Source organism: Mytilus trossulus, chromosome 7 (assembly GCF_036588685.1).
Source record: "Mytilus trossulus isolate FHL-02 chromosome 7, PNRI_Mtr1.1.1.hap1, whole genome shotgun sequence".
Taxonomy (NCBI): domain Eukaryota; kingdom Metazoa; phylum Mollusca; class Bivalvia; order Mytilida; family Mytilidae; genus Mytilus; species Mytilus trossulus.
This window is the reverse complement of record NC_086379.1, coordinates 36,826,810-36,841,960: the sequence shown is the minus strand read 5'-3', so window position 1 is coordinate 36,841,960 and position 15,151 is coordinate 36,826,810. Positions and strand designations below refer to the sequence as shown.

The window sequence follows — 15,151 nt, the reverse complement described above, 5'->3', positions numbered from 1 at the left end:
TCGACCTGACAAATTGCTTGTTTACACTATAGTCACGTGATTTCACCTAAAACCTTAAACATGTTAAAGAGGGATTAACTGAACTCAAAAAGATTAAAGAGGATAATTGAAATTTATCAACAGCTCATTAAATATAAGCATGTTCTTTATACCCTAATTAAGATCAAAGAGATACAAATATTTTCAAAAGATTATTGTAATTAACTTATATTATTCAAACAATTGTTAATCATATATTAATAATTTATGTTTTTTTCTCATCTCCCCATTAACCACTTTTGATATGGCTGGTATTGCACTCCTTTTCCTAAGCAGATGTCTGTTTTAGACAGAGTACACATCATTGTATCACCATTTAAACATGTGAATTTAACAATTGTTATACTTATACATCGTGCTTTTATTTTATTATTAGTGCTAAAAGTACATTATCATATATGATATATATCAGTATTTAATATCATTATGTTTATAATTAAATTAGTGCTTATATGTCTAATTATTCAAATACCTTATGATAGTCATGTCATATGTTAATTGCATTATGTGACACATTTAATAAAAGATTAATTACCTATGTATTGTTTATTTACAAAAAAAACAAAAAAAAACCACAATACTGGAATACAATACTGGTACAAAATTTTTATACCAGTATTGTGCACAATACTGGTATACCAGTATTGCGATCACCAACTACAGGAGATCCCTTTATAGTCGATTAAGCTCCCAGTGTAGTTTTTTGGAACCCATGACTGGCATAGTATTTAGTAGTTCAAATATTATGACGTCTTGAAAGGCTATTATAATTTTTTTCTTTGAATAGCCTTTTAAGACGTCATAATTATTTGGACTAAGTATTTACATGTAGAATCCTACTGTAGTCTAAAATCTGTCATCTTGTTAGTTTGTTCAGTATTTGTGTTTGAACTCACACAGTGCAAATATGCATTGACGTTACTATGCTTCTTCAGTGTTCCCCTTTTTTCACTAAGGTAATGTGGGTGTTTTGAAAAAAAGTTTGCAACTGGTTGATTTTTTTTTAATATTTTCAACAGGGTTTATTATTGTATTCACATTTAATGGAATTGAACCATTCTTCTGCTATCACTGCTAGTTGTAAGCTTTCATTAAACGATTTGAAAAATTAGTTTTGTGCATCTTGGATAGCAGATCATGATGGCTTTTGCAGGACTTCCTCCTGCAAATGCATGGCCTATCGAATCCAACTTTCTGTTCTGTTCCTCGCTTTAGTGCTGTATTTTTGGCACACAGCTGCACAGAACAGTAATATTTTTTTGTGACGATTAGCCGTTTATATTTATCACTACCCCTCAAATGACGGGTAACCTCTAGCTCTCAATGTAATGACTATCCCTTTTATGAGGGGTACAAAATGTACATTTAAAGAGATACAAATAAGCACATATTTATTTCTGGATGTATATCTTTTTTGTCATTCTGGACATTAAAAATATTGGGACACTTTTTTAGAAAAGTTGTACCAAATAAAACGATTCCCCCCTTTTAAGTTAAAAAATCTAAGTTTTTACTTTCTTCAACAGTAATATGACCCCTTGCCTGAGGGACAATTTCAATACATCTATCCGTAGACTTACTAGTAGACTTACATGGCTTAGAATTTTCCTTATCACCATAGTCATCTGTCTTTCTCTTAAAAGAAAACATTGAAATTTGATGAACTGCCATTTTTGTCAATGAAAACAAATCTGGGAGGCAAGATTAGTATTTAAATTTTTATGGTGCAGAACCAAAAAAATCTGGAATTTGAAAAAAAGGTAGACCACCTCCTAAAATGGAAAGGTGGTCTGCTTTGAAAAGAAGGTGGTTGGCACACCCCGCTTAAATGCCGAATGTAAAACACTGCTACTTCCAGCATAGAAAATTAGTGCAGATTATGTTTTTTTCTACTCTTTTCAATTAAAAAACATGTGTTAAGGTAAGTTTTCATTGTTCTCAAATATTGCACCAAAATGCCAATTTTCTAATGACTGTTTCAATCCCGACTTCCAAATGTCTAAAATCATTCTAGAACTTTACAAAATCCCACTTCCGGCCTCCATTGCTTTTTGTACATACCATTCAGCGTCATCAATCTTGTGGCAGGCTATACAAGTCAAGCAAATCGTATTTTTATGAATTTTAAAATGACAAGCTCCTAATGTCTTTCGCGATTTTCATCGCAAAAAAAAAGCCTAACCAAATTGAAAGGAAAACTAATGAAAAATCGATGTCCTTGCCATAATTTTGTCCAGGAATATCATGAATATAGAGAAGGTTAATAAAAAACAATTTACATTTTTCATAGAAAAAAAAAATTGATTCATTATAAAAAGATCGATATCCTGACCATCATGACTAGGTAAATATTCATACAAAATTCCATTGATGTCGAAAGGGATGGCAAAATATGAGGTTTCCTGTTGATTAAACCCCAGATTTTTGTGAACTATTTTAAAGCAATATCACACAAACAAATAATGTAATTGCTGTAGACTGAAAAAAATCACCTAATTGACAATAGAGCAATTTGATTGAGTAGAACTATTTTACATCACAAGATTTTGACGTTATTGGAATTTGAATTTCAACAAACCAAGGTCAGGAGGTTCATTATGGGAGCAGGGACAGCATCGTACATTGAGTTACTGAGAAACAATTACGAGTTACATATATACCATATTTTTTTTAAATGACACCCAATCAAACCTAATCAATAAAATTATTGAGAAAACCTGATAACATGTGCACAAATTTTTCTAGACGATATGAAGAAAATGTATCTTTTTAATTAACCTCAGGAAACAAATTATAAAAAATAAGGGAAACACCATTCCCATGTACAATGTATCATATATAAAAATAAACAAATGAAAGTTTAAAATATATTTGGTGTCAAATTGACTAACCAAATACCATGGCATAATGACTAAATACAATATAGGTGCCAATTAGTCTGAATTCTGATTTGACCTCTTTCTATACAATGCTATACAAATGTGCAGGTGCTGATTTGACTTGTACTGTATATACATGTATGTACAAATGTACATGTACACTGTAGGAACAGTGTAACTGAAAATTAAGGTAGTCTAACTGGTTGAGTTATTGAAGAACTTCTAAGGCTCAGTCGGTTAAGATATATATGCATTAAGATCTTGAAATTGGGGGTTTAAATTCTGCTAGTAGCACCATGTATTTTCACTTTATTTGGGCAGTGAGCATTTTCTACTGGCACATATAATTGTTTGTGAGTACCTGATGCTCGGAGGCTAGGGAAGAGTGTTGTAAAACTGAAGATTTAAAAGTAGTCATGGTAGTCTTACTTGTTTAGTTTGGGAAGATCTTCTTTGGATCAGTCAGTAATAGCCCTGCTTTTAGAACCCAAGATTGAGAGTGCAAATCCCACTGGTACCATCCATGTACATGTACATTGTATTGCACAATAATGCACACTGCATCAATATTGGATAGGGGCAGATTTGTTTGGATTGTAGAGAAAATACAAATGCACATGCACGGTAACTAAGAAATTATGTGATATATTTTAAAATACAAGACTGGTCAGTCAGCCATGTATTACCTCAATACACAAATGATACATGTACTTGTAACTATTTTGGTTAGGGGTATTTAATAACTATTAGGGCTTGTTTCTCATCTTGCAAATTTATCATGTTTATGGCCAGAAAAATGTGTCTTTGCAAAGGAACACATGAGGCAAAAAATGATGGTCAAAACGTATACTTTTTTCTGAATCATGATGTCTTCTTCAGTTACACACCAGCTGTTTAGAAATTAATTTTACAAGTCATGAACATACATTACAACTGTTTTGGAAGCCATTTAATACAGTACATGTACAATGTACATGGTCAACAATAATATTATTATCTTTATCATGTTTATTTGATATTTAATCAATGATTTCAATACAAAAATGTTAAATCATTATTTTATTTTATGACATAATCAAAGAACAATGTAGTCTTAAAATGTTTAAAAAATCTTTGTTTTTTTTTCACTTTCCAAATCCTTTATTCTACAACATTGACATAGTTTAACCCTTAGGGGATTATGTAATGAAATTATTTACCCCTATCAAAAACTGTTAACATTAATTTTGATTGTTCAACAGGTTAGTTGTTTCTTAGGGCTACCATTTTTATGTAGCGTCAATGTAATTTGTATTTCTTTTAACAAAAATAATTTATAGGTTTTAAAAAAATTGTTTGTTATGATTATTATGTGTTGTTTTTTGTCTAGAAGTAATATTTATAAATCAATATAGAGCTTATGTTTGTAGTATTTCATGGAACCTGATTTTTATTTTTTTTATATCTTAACTGTTTTAATATTCATTTATTTTATATCCTTTCATTATAGAAAAGTGAATATTACAATATGTCAGGACCACCACCACCCTATCCAGGAGAAAAAGGTCAAGGTAAGTTCAAATGTCAAACCCAACTCACACTTTTCGGGAAATCAAGGTCAAGGTTAAAATGTCGGACCCTCATCTCCCCCTAAATACCAAGCTGACTAAAAATGTAAACATGGTAAAGGCTTCAAGTCCTAACTAATATATTTTATGGATCTAACAGCACTATATCCAAGTGATAAAGACGAAATTTTCACAGTCAATAGAACAGAAAAATACAATTAATGTTCATGCTTTAAAATCTCTCATGCTATTTACAAAATGTATGTCTTGATAGTTGCATTGAATAAGAACGATTGTCATTTTTAATACTTGACAAAGATGATATCTAAGTTAAATTTAAGGTCAAGTTACAGTAAATGGGCTATGTCTTAGATTTCAGTAAAATTTGGTATACAGCTCTGGCTCGATGAACTTCAACTGAAAATCGAAATAATAATGCATTTATCTCAATTATCATTTGAAATATTATTGATTGAATTCGTACAAAATGGGTGAACATTTGTATAGAAAGCACATAAAATCGGCGAAAACCTTTCTAAAATTTGTCTTAAAATCGCCAAATCTCTAATTCTACTCCATAGATTTTTCTTAAAAAACTATTTGTTGTTGATACATCAATTTCCGTTATAATGATGCAAAATAAAGATAGGGTCACCGACTTCGTTTTCACGGTATACATCATTCAAAGTTGCATTCTTTGTGAAAAAATCCAACAAAACGTCGAAATAATCGTAACGTTATCGCGCAGCAGGCCGTAAAATGTTAATTTTTGACGTTTTTCATTACCAATAAGGTAACAAATTGATTATTAGACAAAAAACGAAGTCAGTGACCCTATTATTATTTTATATTATTAAAACAGAAATTTATGTGTCAACAATATACAATGTATAGTTATTTAAGAAAAATCTATGGAGTAGAATTAGAGGTATGACGATTTAAAGACAAATTTTAGAAGGTTTTTCGCTTATAGGTGCTTTCTATACAAATGTTCACCCATATTAAGAGAAATCAATCTGCAACTTTTCAGAAAATAAAAGAGATAAAGGTATTATTTTTTCAATTTTCAGTTGAAGTTCAACGAGCCAAGGTTGTATGCAATTTTTTAGCAAAATCTGCGACATAGCCCATTTACTGTTCCTTGACCTTAAAATATATAAAAGGCTAATAGTTGAACTTGAAATTATTTTTAACTATGGAATTTGCATAATTTCTTGTACTTGAGATTTTTTAATAAATTCCATGTTTATTCTGTACTTTAATGTTCTGTGCTGTGCACAACACTTTCTGTTACAAAGAAGATAGCACATTTTCAATAGAGCACATTTTCAATAGAATGTACTGTGCCACGCACAACATAATCTATACAAAATGCATTTTAAGGAAAGTGGTATGAACTGCGTAAAACATTATGATACCAAATAAACATGATAAACATGAAATTTATTAAAAATTTCAAGCACTAGAAATTATGCAAATTCCATAATTATAAAAATAATTCTAAGTTCAAAGAATAGCCTTTTATATATATTTCCTGGTGGTAATTAATATAACACTTTAAAATATAATAATTATGAGTAATGAATTACCGAAAGTAGTTCCTGTACTTAGGATATTTTTTTGGGATAAATTACATGAACAATTTTAAAGGCTAGCTATGTACATACATGTAGGAAGTGTAAATGAAAATACATGTTGCTGATTGTATCTATTTTAAGATAAATTAATTAAATTTTTAAGTATTATATATAACTAATGTGGATTGCACATGTCACATGATGTGTTTGTTGTTAGTGACGGTTGAAATTAACTATGTTCCATTATTCATTATACAGTATACAATGTACACTTACTTATTGCTTATCAAACAGGTGAAAATAATATGTTTACTGCATAAAGTTATTGATTTTACCTTTATAACAGAAAAAAGTGATAAATGTTCTGTATAATCAGATAATAGATACAATTTACAATAAGTCCAATCTGATTATCTGAACCAGGTATTCTAATTAAGAATGGTCATTGATCATGTTGATCTGCATAAAAGAGATGTTCTGATTATAAAAGTGGGCCTTCATTTCTTTATTATTTAATTTTTATGACCATTTTAATTCTCTTTTCTTTATTCAATTTGACCATAATTCTCTTTTCTTTATTTTTTTAGCCATTTATTTTGCACTTATTGTTTTTAGCTCACCTGGCCTAAAAGGCCAAGTGAGCTTTTCTCATCACTTGGCGTCTGTCGTCCGTCATCCAGCGTTAACTTTTACAAAAATCTTCTCTGAAACTACTGAACCAATTCAAACCAAACTTCATCTGATTGATTCCTAGGGTATCTAAAATAAAGTTTGTGTTTTAATTCCCATATGATTTCATAAAAAAACATGGCCGCCATGGCTAAAAATAGAACATATGGGTAAAATGCAGTTTTTGGCTTATAACACAAAAACCAAAGCATTTATAGCAAATCTGACATCGCGTAAAATTGTTTATCAGGTCAAGATCTATCTGCCCTGAAATTTTCAGATGAATCAGACAACCCATTGTTGGGTTGCTGCCCCTAAATTGGTAATTTTAAGGAAATTTTACTGTTTTTGGTTATTATCTTGCATATTATTATGGATAGAGATAAACTGTAAACAGCAAAAATGTTCAGCAAAGTAAGATTTACAAATAAGTCAACAGGACCAAAATGGTCAGTTGACCCCTTTAGGATTTATTGCCCTTTATTGTCAATTTTTAACCATTTTTCGTAAATCTCCATGATCTTTTACAAAAATCTTCTCCTCTGAAACTACCGGGCCAAATTAATCCAAACTTGGCCACAATCATCATTGGTGTATCTAGTTTAAAAGTGTGTTTTGTGACCGGGCCAACCAACCAAATTAGCCGTGTTATGGCTAAAAATAGAACATAGGGGTAAATGCAGTTATTGGCTTAAAACTCAAAAACCAAAGCATTTAGAGCAAATCTGAAAATTGTTTATCTGGTTAAGATCTATCTGCCCTAAAATTTTTAGATGAATCGGACAACTCATTGTTAGGTTGCTGCCCCTAAATTGGTAATTTTAAGGAAAATATTTTAAGGAATATATGTTTTGGGTTATTATCTTGAATATTATTATAGATAGAGATAAACTGTAAACAGCAATAATGTACAGCAATTTAAGACTCAAAAATAAGTCAAAATGACCAAAATGGTCAATTGACCCCCTAAGTAGTTATTGTCCTTTATAATCAATTTTTAACAATTTTCATAAAATTTGTAAATTTTTACTAACATTTTCCACTGAAACTACACGGACAAGTTCATTATAGATAGAGATAATTGTAAGCAGCAAGAATCTTCAGTAAAGTAAGATGTACAAACACATCACAATGACCTAAACACAATTTTGTCATGAACTGTCTGCGTCCTTTGTTTAATTGACATATACCAAGGTGAGCGACGCAGGCTCTTTAGAGCCTCTAGTTTATTTCTATTCTGTGAACCCTAGCCAGACTTTCATCATACCCGTAGCCAGGGGGGTCGAACAAACCTCCCCTTGAACACAAAGAAGCACTGTTAAAGTCAATGTTCTGTTCGAATTGTGACTGTTAAAGTCGAGTTTGTGAGTCCAACGAACCCCACCTTGGAAATTCCTGGCTACGGGCCTGACCTCATTGTCAGTAAGCTTTATAAAAGGTATACTAAGAAGGAGCAACTTAAGCTTCAAGTATGTATGTACTATAAATAGAATAAGTATAATTTGTTTTATATTTATACATTTCAGAAGCTGGATACCCACCTCAACCTCAAGGTATGTAGCCAATCATCACTTGAACGACTCCAGCGCACCCCCTCCAAAAAAAAAAAAAAATTTGACCCCCAAAAAAATTACCCTCATTTCAAGTAAAAGAGCCCTAAATTTTCATAAAAAAGCAAAAAAACACCCCAAAAAACACCAAATTTTCTTACTCCCAAAAAAATTTTTTTTTTACTTTGGGAAAAAAACCAACAATAAAAACACCCAAAAAACAACTAAAAAATTCCAAAAAAAAATAAATAAAAAAACCCGGGAGAACTGACAGAGAAAGAATTCTGTGGGATTTAAGAGAAAAATAAAAAAATCAATTTTTACTTAAAAAAATGAAACAACCTACAGCTCCTAATTTATATCCAGAATTACCTATAGAAGATGGACAAAACTATAGATTACAAAAAATTTCAGAAATAGAAAATTCTTTAAAAAATGAAAGAGACAAAAGAAATTCTTTATATAAAAAATATAAAAGAGGAGTAAACTTTACAGATGGAATAGATACAACTTTAATTTCAGCATCAGTTATTTCTGCAGGTATAGGTATTGCTATTCCTATTTTATTACCATTACAGATTACAGCAGTCGCATGCGGTAGTGTTGGGGGTGTAATAAAATTAATAAGAAGAAAGCTTACTTCAAAAGCTAAAAAACATTATGAAATAAAAACTTTAGCAGAGTGTAAATTAAATAGTATTAAAGATTTAATTTCTAGATCTTTAACTGACAATAAAATAAGTGAAGAAGAATTTAAACTTATTTTAGAAGAACTAGAAAAATTTAATGAGATGAAAAAAAATTTAAAAATGGCAAATTTAAAAACTTCAAAAAGTTTACCAGAAGATGAAAGAAGAAAAATTATAGAAGAAACAGAAAATAGAGTAAGAAATGAAATAAAAAAAAAAATGGAAAATCTATAATTTTTATAAACAAAATAACTTTAGTTGAAAATCACCACTATGTGAACGTGGGAAATCCACCAAACTATGAATCAATTTTTAATTAAATAAATGGATGAAGAAACAAAAGAAAAATTAGTAAAAAATGTAAAAATAATGTTAAATAAAAAATTTAATTATTTTTATCTTAAGTTGTTTTTAACAGGTTCTTTTTATTGTTTATTATCTAATATTTTAGATGAATAAAATGGCTGAAGGAGGTTATGAGTTTGATAATCCTGAGTTTAAAAATAATGATTATGATAAAGAAGAAGAAGAAACGTCTGTTCAAAATGATGAAGAGTTTCAAAAGTATATAAATAAAGAAATTGAAGTAACAAGAGATTTATCAGAAAATGATGCTAAAATTCGTAAAAAAGAAACTACAAAAAAAATGATTAAACAATTTTATAAAAAAAATGGTGAAACTACACGTAATGAAGTAGGTTTTTTTGTTAGGGAAGATCATAATGAAAGACAAATCTTATATGTAAAAGATGAAAAAGGTAATGATATTGCATTAACATATTACCAAAAAGGAGTATTAAAGTTTTATAAATTTAGCACTCTTCAAAGAGAATACGGTGTTAATTTTGTCAGGGATGTTTTAGGTGTAGATGATTATAAAATATCTGATTATTTAAAAGAAGGTAGATCAGTGTTTCAAGATTTTCAAAAAAAGATAAAAGCACCAATTCGTGAACTCGATAATATAGAAATTCCATTACAAGAAATATCTACACAAGAAGAAGGACAAGAATTATTAGAAACAGCAAGTAATGCAGAAACATATGTGAAAGAAATAGAAACTTCATTTATTGAACAAGGAACATCTTTAGTAGATAATGAAACACAAACAGAAATGACAAAAAGAGAGATGGATGGAATAATCAGTGCAATGACATCAGTAAAGGAAGAGATTGCAAATGAATTAGCAAAACTGAATGAAACAAATAAAAACTTAGCAAAAGAAAATGCCAAATTAAAACAAGCTAAAGAAGACAATTTAAAATTTCAAATAAAAAGAATAAGTAGTCGAATGAGAGAGTTGGAATCTGAGAGAAGTGCAAGAATAGAAGTAATTAATATTAATAGAGAAAAACTACGTAGTCAATTAGATAGATTTAAACAAACAATACATAAAATTTTAAACGAAGACAGAACATTAGGTGAAAGAATAAGAACATTATTCAGAGAACAAGGAATAACAATAGTTAGTGTTTTAACTGCTTTTGGAATGATTATTGGTGTTATTGTTGAAGCATTTACTGGTTCTCCTTCTCCTTCTCCTTCTCCTCCATCAAAAGGTGGTGGTGTACAAGACTGGATAAAAAAACAATTAAAAAATCTTGGAAAATTATTATCTTTTCTTGCAGGAAAATTAGCAGCTGCATTACCAGGTATTATAGGTTCTATTGTTTCTTGGTTATTGTCTGCAACAAAAGACGTAGTAAATTGGTTTGCAAACAACTTATGGGCATTGCTTATTTTAGTTGTTAGTTTATTGTTTACTGCTGCTAGAGATTATTTGAAAAAATAAAGTGCTGTAAATCCTATTACAATACTTACAAATATTATTGCTTGTTTATTATCTTCATGATCTTCATGTTCAATTTTTTTTATTGGATCTATTTTTGGTTCTTTAGGCTTTTCATGTTTTATAGGTTCTTGTGGTTTTACAGGTTCTTTTGGTTTAAAATCAACATGATCAAAATTTTTATTATTTAAATCATCATTTAACCCAAGTGTTTGATTTTCTGTTGCAATTATAATTTTATTATTATAACCAACAATACTTCCAATTTGTAAAACCATATCACTGGGAGACATATATAAACCAAGTCCATAAGCATAATCAACTTTACTTCTTGCATATTTTAAAACATTTTCATAATTCGATATCTGGGTGGGTAAATCGATAGGACTATTTATTACATCTTGTACATTTGCTAAGAATTGTTTTTGTGCATCAAATCCTGTTCCTACTTTTAAAATTTCTGTTTTTGTTTGTGATTGTGCACCTAACAAAGCCCATACATAAATTTTAATACTTTCATTAATACGTTCAACACCAGATTGTGTAAATCCATTCCCATTATCTAAAATAAAAGTAGTCCAAGCCATACTTATATCTTTTTCATGATAAATTGTATCATGAATATTAAAGAATGGACCATCCTTTTTATGATTTTGTCTATATTCACCACTTGGTTTATAATATTGCTCAAAACTTCCTAATCCTTGACATGATGATTCTAGTTTTTGTCTCCAATTTGTATTTGGAGAAATATTAAATTCATCACATAATTTCTGATATGCAGCTTTGTCATATGGGTTCTTGTAATAACAGAAAGAAGAATCTGTTGGTAAAGGTGATTTAAGTTCTTTTAAAATTCTTGCAATGCAATAATATAAATGAAACATATAAAAAGACTTTGTAAGATTTGAAGTATTTTGTATATGATCATTATAAGAAACACCACATCCTGTACTTGCACACCAAACTGCAAAATTTAACTGACATTGCCACCAATCAAATGAAGAATGAATCCAGGCATTCCATGGTTCGTTAGTGTGTATTGATGGGTTTTGATAGTTTTGAAATAAATCAGGAAAAGATGTTTTAAAGTTCTCTTTTTGATTTACAAATATTGTTTGATTTACAAGATTTGTTTTTAATTGATGATCTTTTTCAGAATATTTAATACCTGGATTATATGAAACATTAGGATTATATTTAAATTCTTTTGTTATCATTTTTTTATATTAAAAATGTTTCATACTATTTCAAATATTGATAATACAATAAACTTAGAACAATACATAAATAACAGAAATGGAAATAAACGTATTGGTTTGAAATTTATAAGATACAGTATAGGTTGGTATAATGTTTATCATGGGTTTATAACAAAAACCGGAGAGGAACAACAAAGGATTATGAATGGTTATTATAGTTTTCAACAAATAGTGGATGAATTTCAAAAAGAAAATATTGTATTATCCGTAAATGAAGCAAATGGTATCGCTTCATTAAACACTACTACTGAGTTAAAGATAAGTAAGGGTTTGGGAAATATGTTAGGATTTAATAATAAACGTAAATTCGAACCTAATGAATTACATTATGGAAACAAATTTGTGGATTTTGCTATCCATAAATCATTATATATCCATTTGGAACAAGTTAGCACTTCTCATAATTATCTTGATGGTAAGCCAAGTACATTATTGGCTGTTATTCCAGTCGAGAATAAAGAGTTTGGTGAAGTTATAACAGCGAGATTTGAGCATCCGGAATATAAGTGTTTAGTAAATGATGTTATAACAGAATTGAAATTAGAAATAAGAGATGAAAATAATAACAAGATAATTAATCATTTACCAATTAATTGTGTTTTAGAAGTTATATAATTTATTTAATAAAATGAGCATACTTGGTGTCAAAAAAAAAAACGTAGATACATCGGAAATAAAAAAGGAAATATTAAATATGAAGAGTGAGCTTCAAACAATGGATACTAAGGATAAAAATTTACATCGGAGTGTCGCTGCCCTAAGCATCAGAGTTTTAAATGTTGAAAATATAGTTAGTAATATTAAAAATAAACCAGACAGAAAAATAATAAGTATAAATGCTGGAATTGATGGTTCAATACATGCAAGACAAAAGTTTAATTTTGGTGATGGTGGTGGTGGTTATTATGTAATGAACTTTCCAGGACAAATATTGGGTATTAGTTTAGTAAGTTTAAGAACAAACTCAGATAATATAGATGTTATGATAACTGTTAATAATTATAAGACATATAGTTACGGAATAAGTTTAAGTAATGGTGACACACACAGTTATCATAACTTTAATATACCTTTTGAAGTTAAGGCTGGAGATATTATAGGGTTTGTTAGTGAGAGTGATAATTCTACATGTATCAATACTCTAGTATCAGTGGTAATTGAATTATTTTTATAACAAATTTAATCCTTAAAAATGTCGGCATACGGAAACAAATTAAATCCTTACAGAAAAATAAGAGAACCCCGTGGTGTGAAAGGTATTCGTCAAAGTGTATCAATAACAAATAATCCTTCAACTATTGATCAAAATCAACAGCTATTAGTGAGATTCCCCAATCTAAGCAATAATGATGTTATTGTTCCTGGAACAACCAGATTGGCATTTGAAATAGAACTCACATCTACAGACGACAATGCAACTATATATCAAAACATAGGAAGAACAATAGTTAAAAAAACAACAATTCGTATAAGTGGAAATGAAATTATGTCAATTGATGATAGTGATATTTATCATTGTTATGTTGATTTATGGAAATCTACATCTGAACGTTTAAATATGGCATACCAAGGAATTGGTGAAACAAACATGTTAAAACACAGAGTTGGTGCGGATGATAAAGCATCAAACATAGGGGATGAAGCAATTGCAACTGCATATGGTGCAAGATTTTGTATCCCACTTGATTTTGAACTATTAGAAACTCATATGCCTTTTTATCAAGCAGGTCTTGGTGATAGACTTGAATATGAACTTACATTTAATAATTATAGCAATGTTATTAAATCAACAGATACATCTGCAAGTTATACAATCAAAAACATTTGTTTAGAATTTGATATGGTTACTGATGCAGAATTAGCAAGACAGATAAGACAACAAGTTAATGGTAAGATGGTTATTTTGTACGATAGAATACTAAGACATAGAAAAATAACCAAAAACAAATCTGATACATTGTGGAATATAAATTTAAATGTTCCAGCTAGAAGTATGAAAGGAATTCTAATGTTGTTCGAAGATCCTGAAAGAACAAGTACCGAAACTTATTATAATCCTAACATAACAAAAGTAGAAATGACAATAGAAGGTGTTCCAAATCAACTATACAGTCAAGGAATGAAAGCATATCAACAATGGGATGAAATAAATAAATTCTTTGCTTTAAATTCAAAAAGAAATAAAACAACAGAAGAAGTTTTAAAGGATTTAAATTTATCCTATACAACATTAGAAAAATATCTTACAACTAATTATGCATTATGGTTAGATTTACGTTCAACAGATGACAACTCATTACACGGTTCAGGTAGAAGAATTGAAAATGCTTCTGAAGGTATTACTATCCAAATAACTAAAACAGCAGGAGCAAATAAATTAATAAATGTTTATCTGTTTGTTATACAAGATGCACAAATTAATTTTGAAGATGGAAGATTTAAAGAAGTTAATTACTAGCGGTTCCCCTTAAAAAATGGAAACAAACGAGCGGAGCGAGATACACTCCGATTCCCTTTATGAATTACCAAAATATCCCCATTGTGCTATTATATGTGGACAAACAGGATGTGGAAAAACAGAGTTTGTTCTTGATTTATTAGAAGGAGAATATAGTGGAGTTTTCAAATATATAGTCATACTTTGTCCAACCATCCAATGGAACAAAGCATACAAAAATCGTGAATGGATTGGTGATGTTAGAAAACCAAAAACAAAAAATCTAATAATTGTTAATCCTATTGTTGAAGTGAGAGAAGCGAACGGTTCCCTTAGTGAAGAAGAGAAGCTACAAGAACTACTAAGAATGTTCTTTAAAAAATATGCTGGTCATCCAACATTATATATCATTGATGACTGCAGTGCAACAAAAGAACTAACAAAGAAAAAAGATATGCTGTCCGAGCTTGCATTTTCAGGAAGACATGCGGAACAATCAGTGTGGGTCATTTCACAGAGATACAACTCTGTTTTAAAAGATTTAAGAGAACAAACAAAATGGTTATGCATGTTCTACACAAAAGATAGAGATAGTTTTGATAATTGTCTAAGAGAAAATGATGTTATTCCTACTTTGGAAGAAAGACAAAGAATAAAGGAAGAACTTAAAAAAAAGAAACATCGTAAATTAATATTAAAGACAGATCAACCTA

General features: G+C 29.6%; 1 protein-coding gene across 7 annotated transcripts in view; it reads left to right on the top strand.

The window, feature by feature from the left end:
* The window catches only part of LOC134725018 (cell death-inducing p53-target protein 1 homolog), a 46,391-nt gene that overhangs the window by 4,399 nt on the left and 26,841 nt on the right, over positions 1-15,151 (top strand). For all 7 annotated transcript variants that reach the window (XM_063588479.1, XM_063588478.1, XM_063588476.1 and 4 more), the window contains exons 2-3: positions 4,408-4,468; positions 8,238-8,264. In XM_063588479.1, coding sequence (XP_063444549.1) covers positions 4,426-4,468; positions 8,238-8,264 — 70 coding nt within the window. In that variant the 5' untranslated portion in view covers positions 4,408-4,425. The remainder of the gene's footprint in view (positions 1-4,407; positions 4,469-8,237; positions 8,265-15,151) is intronic.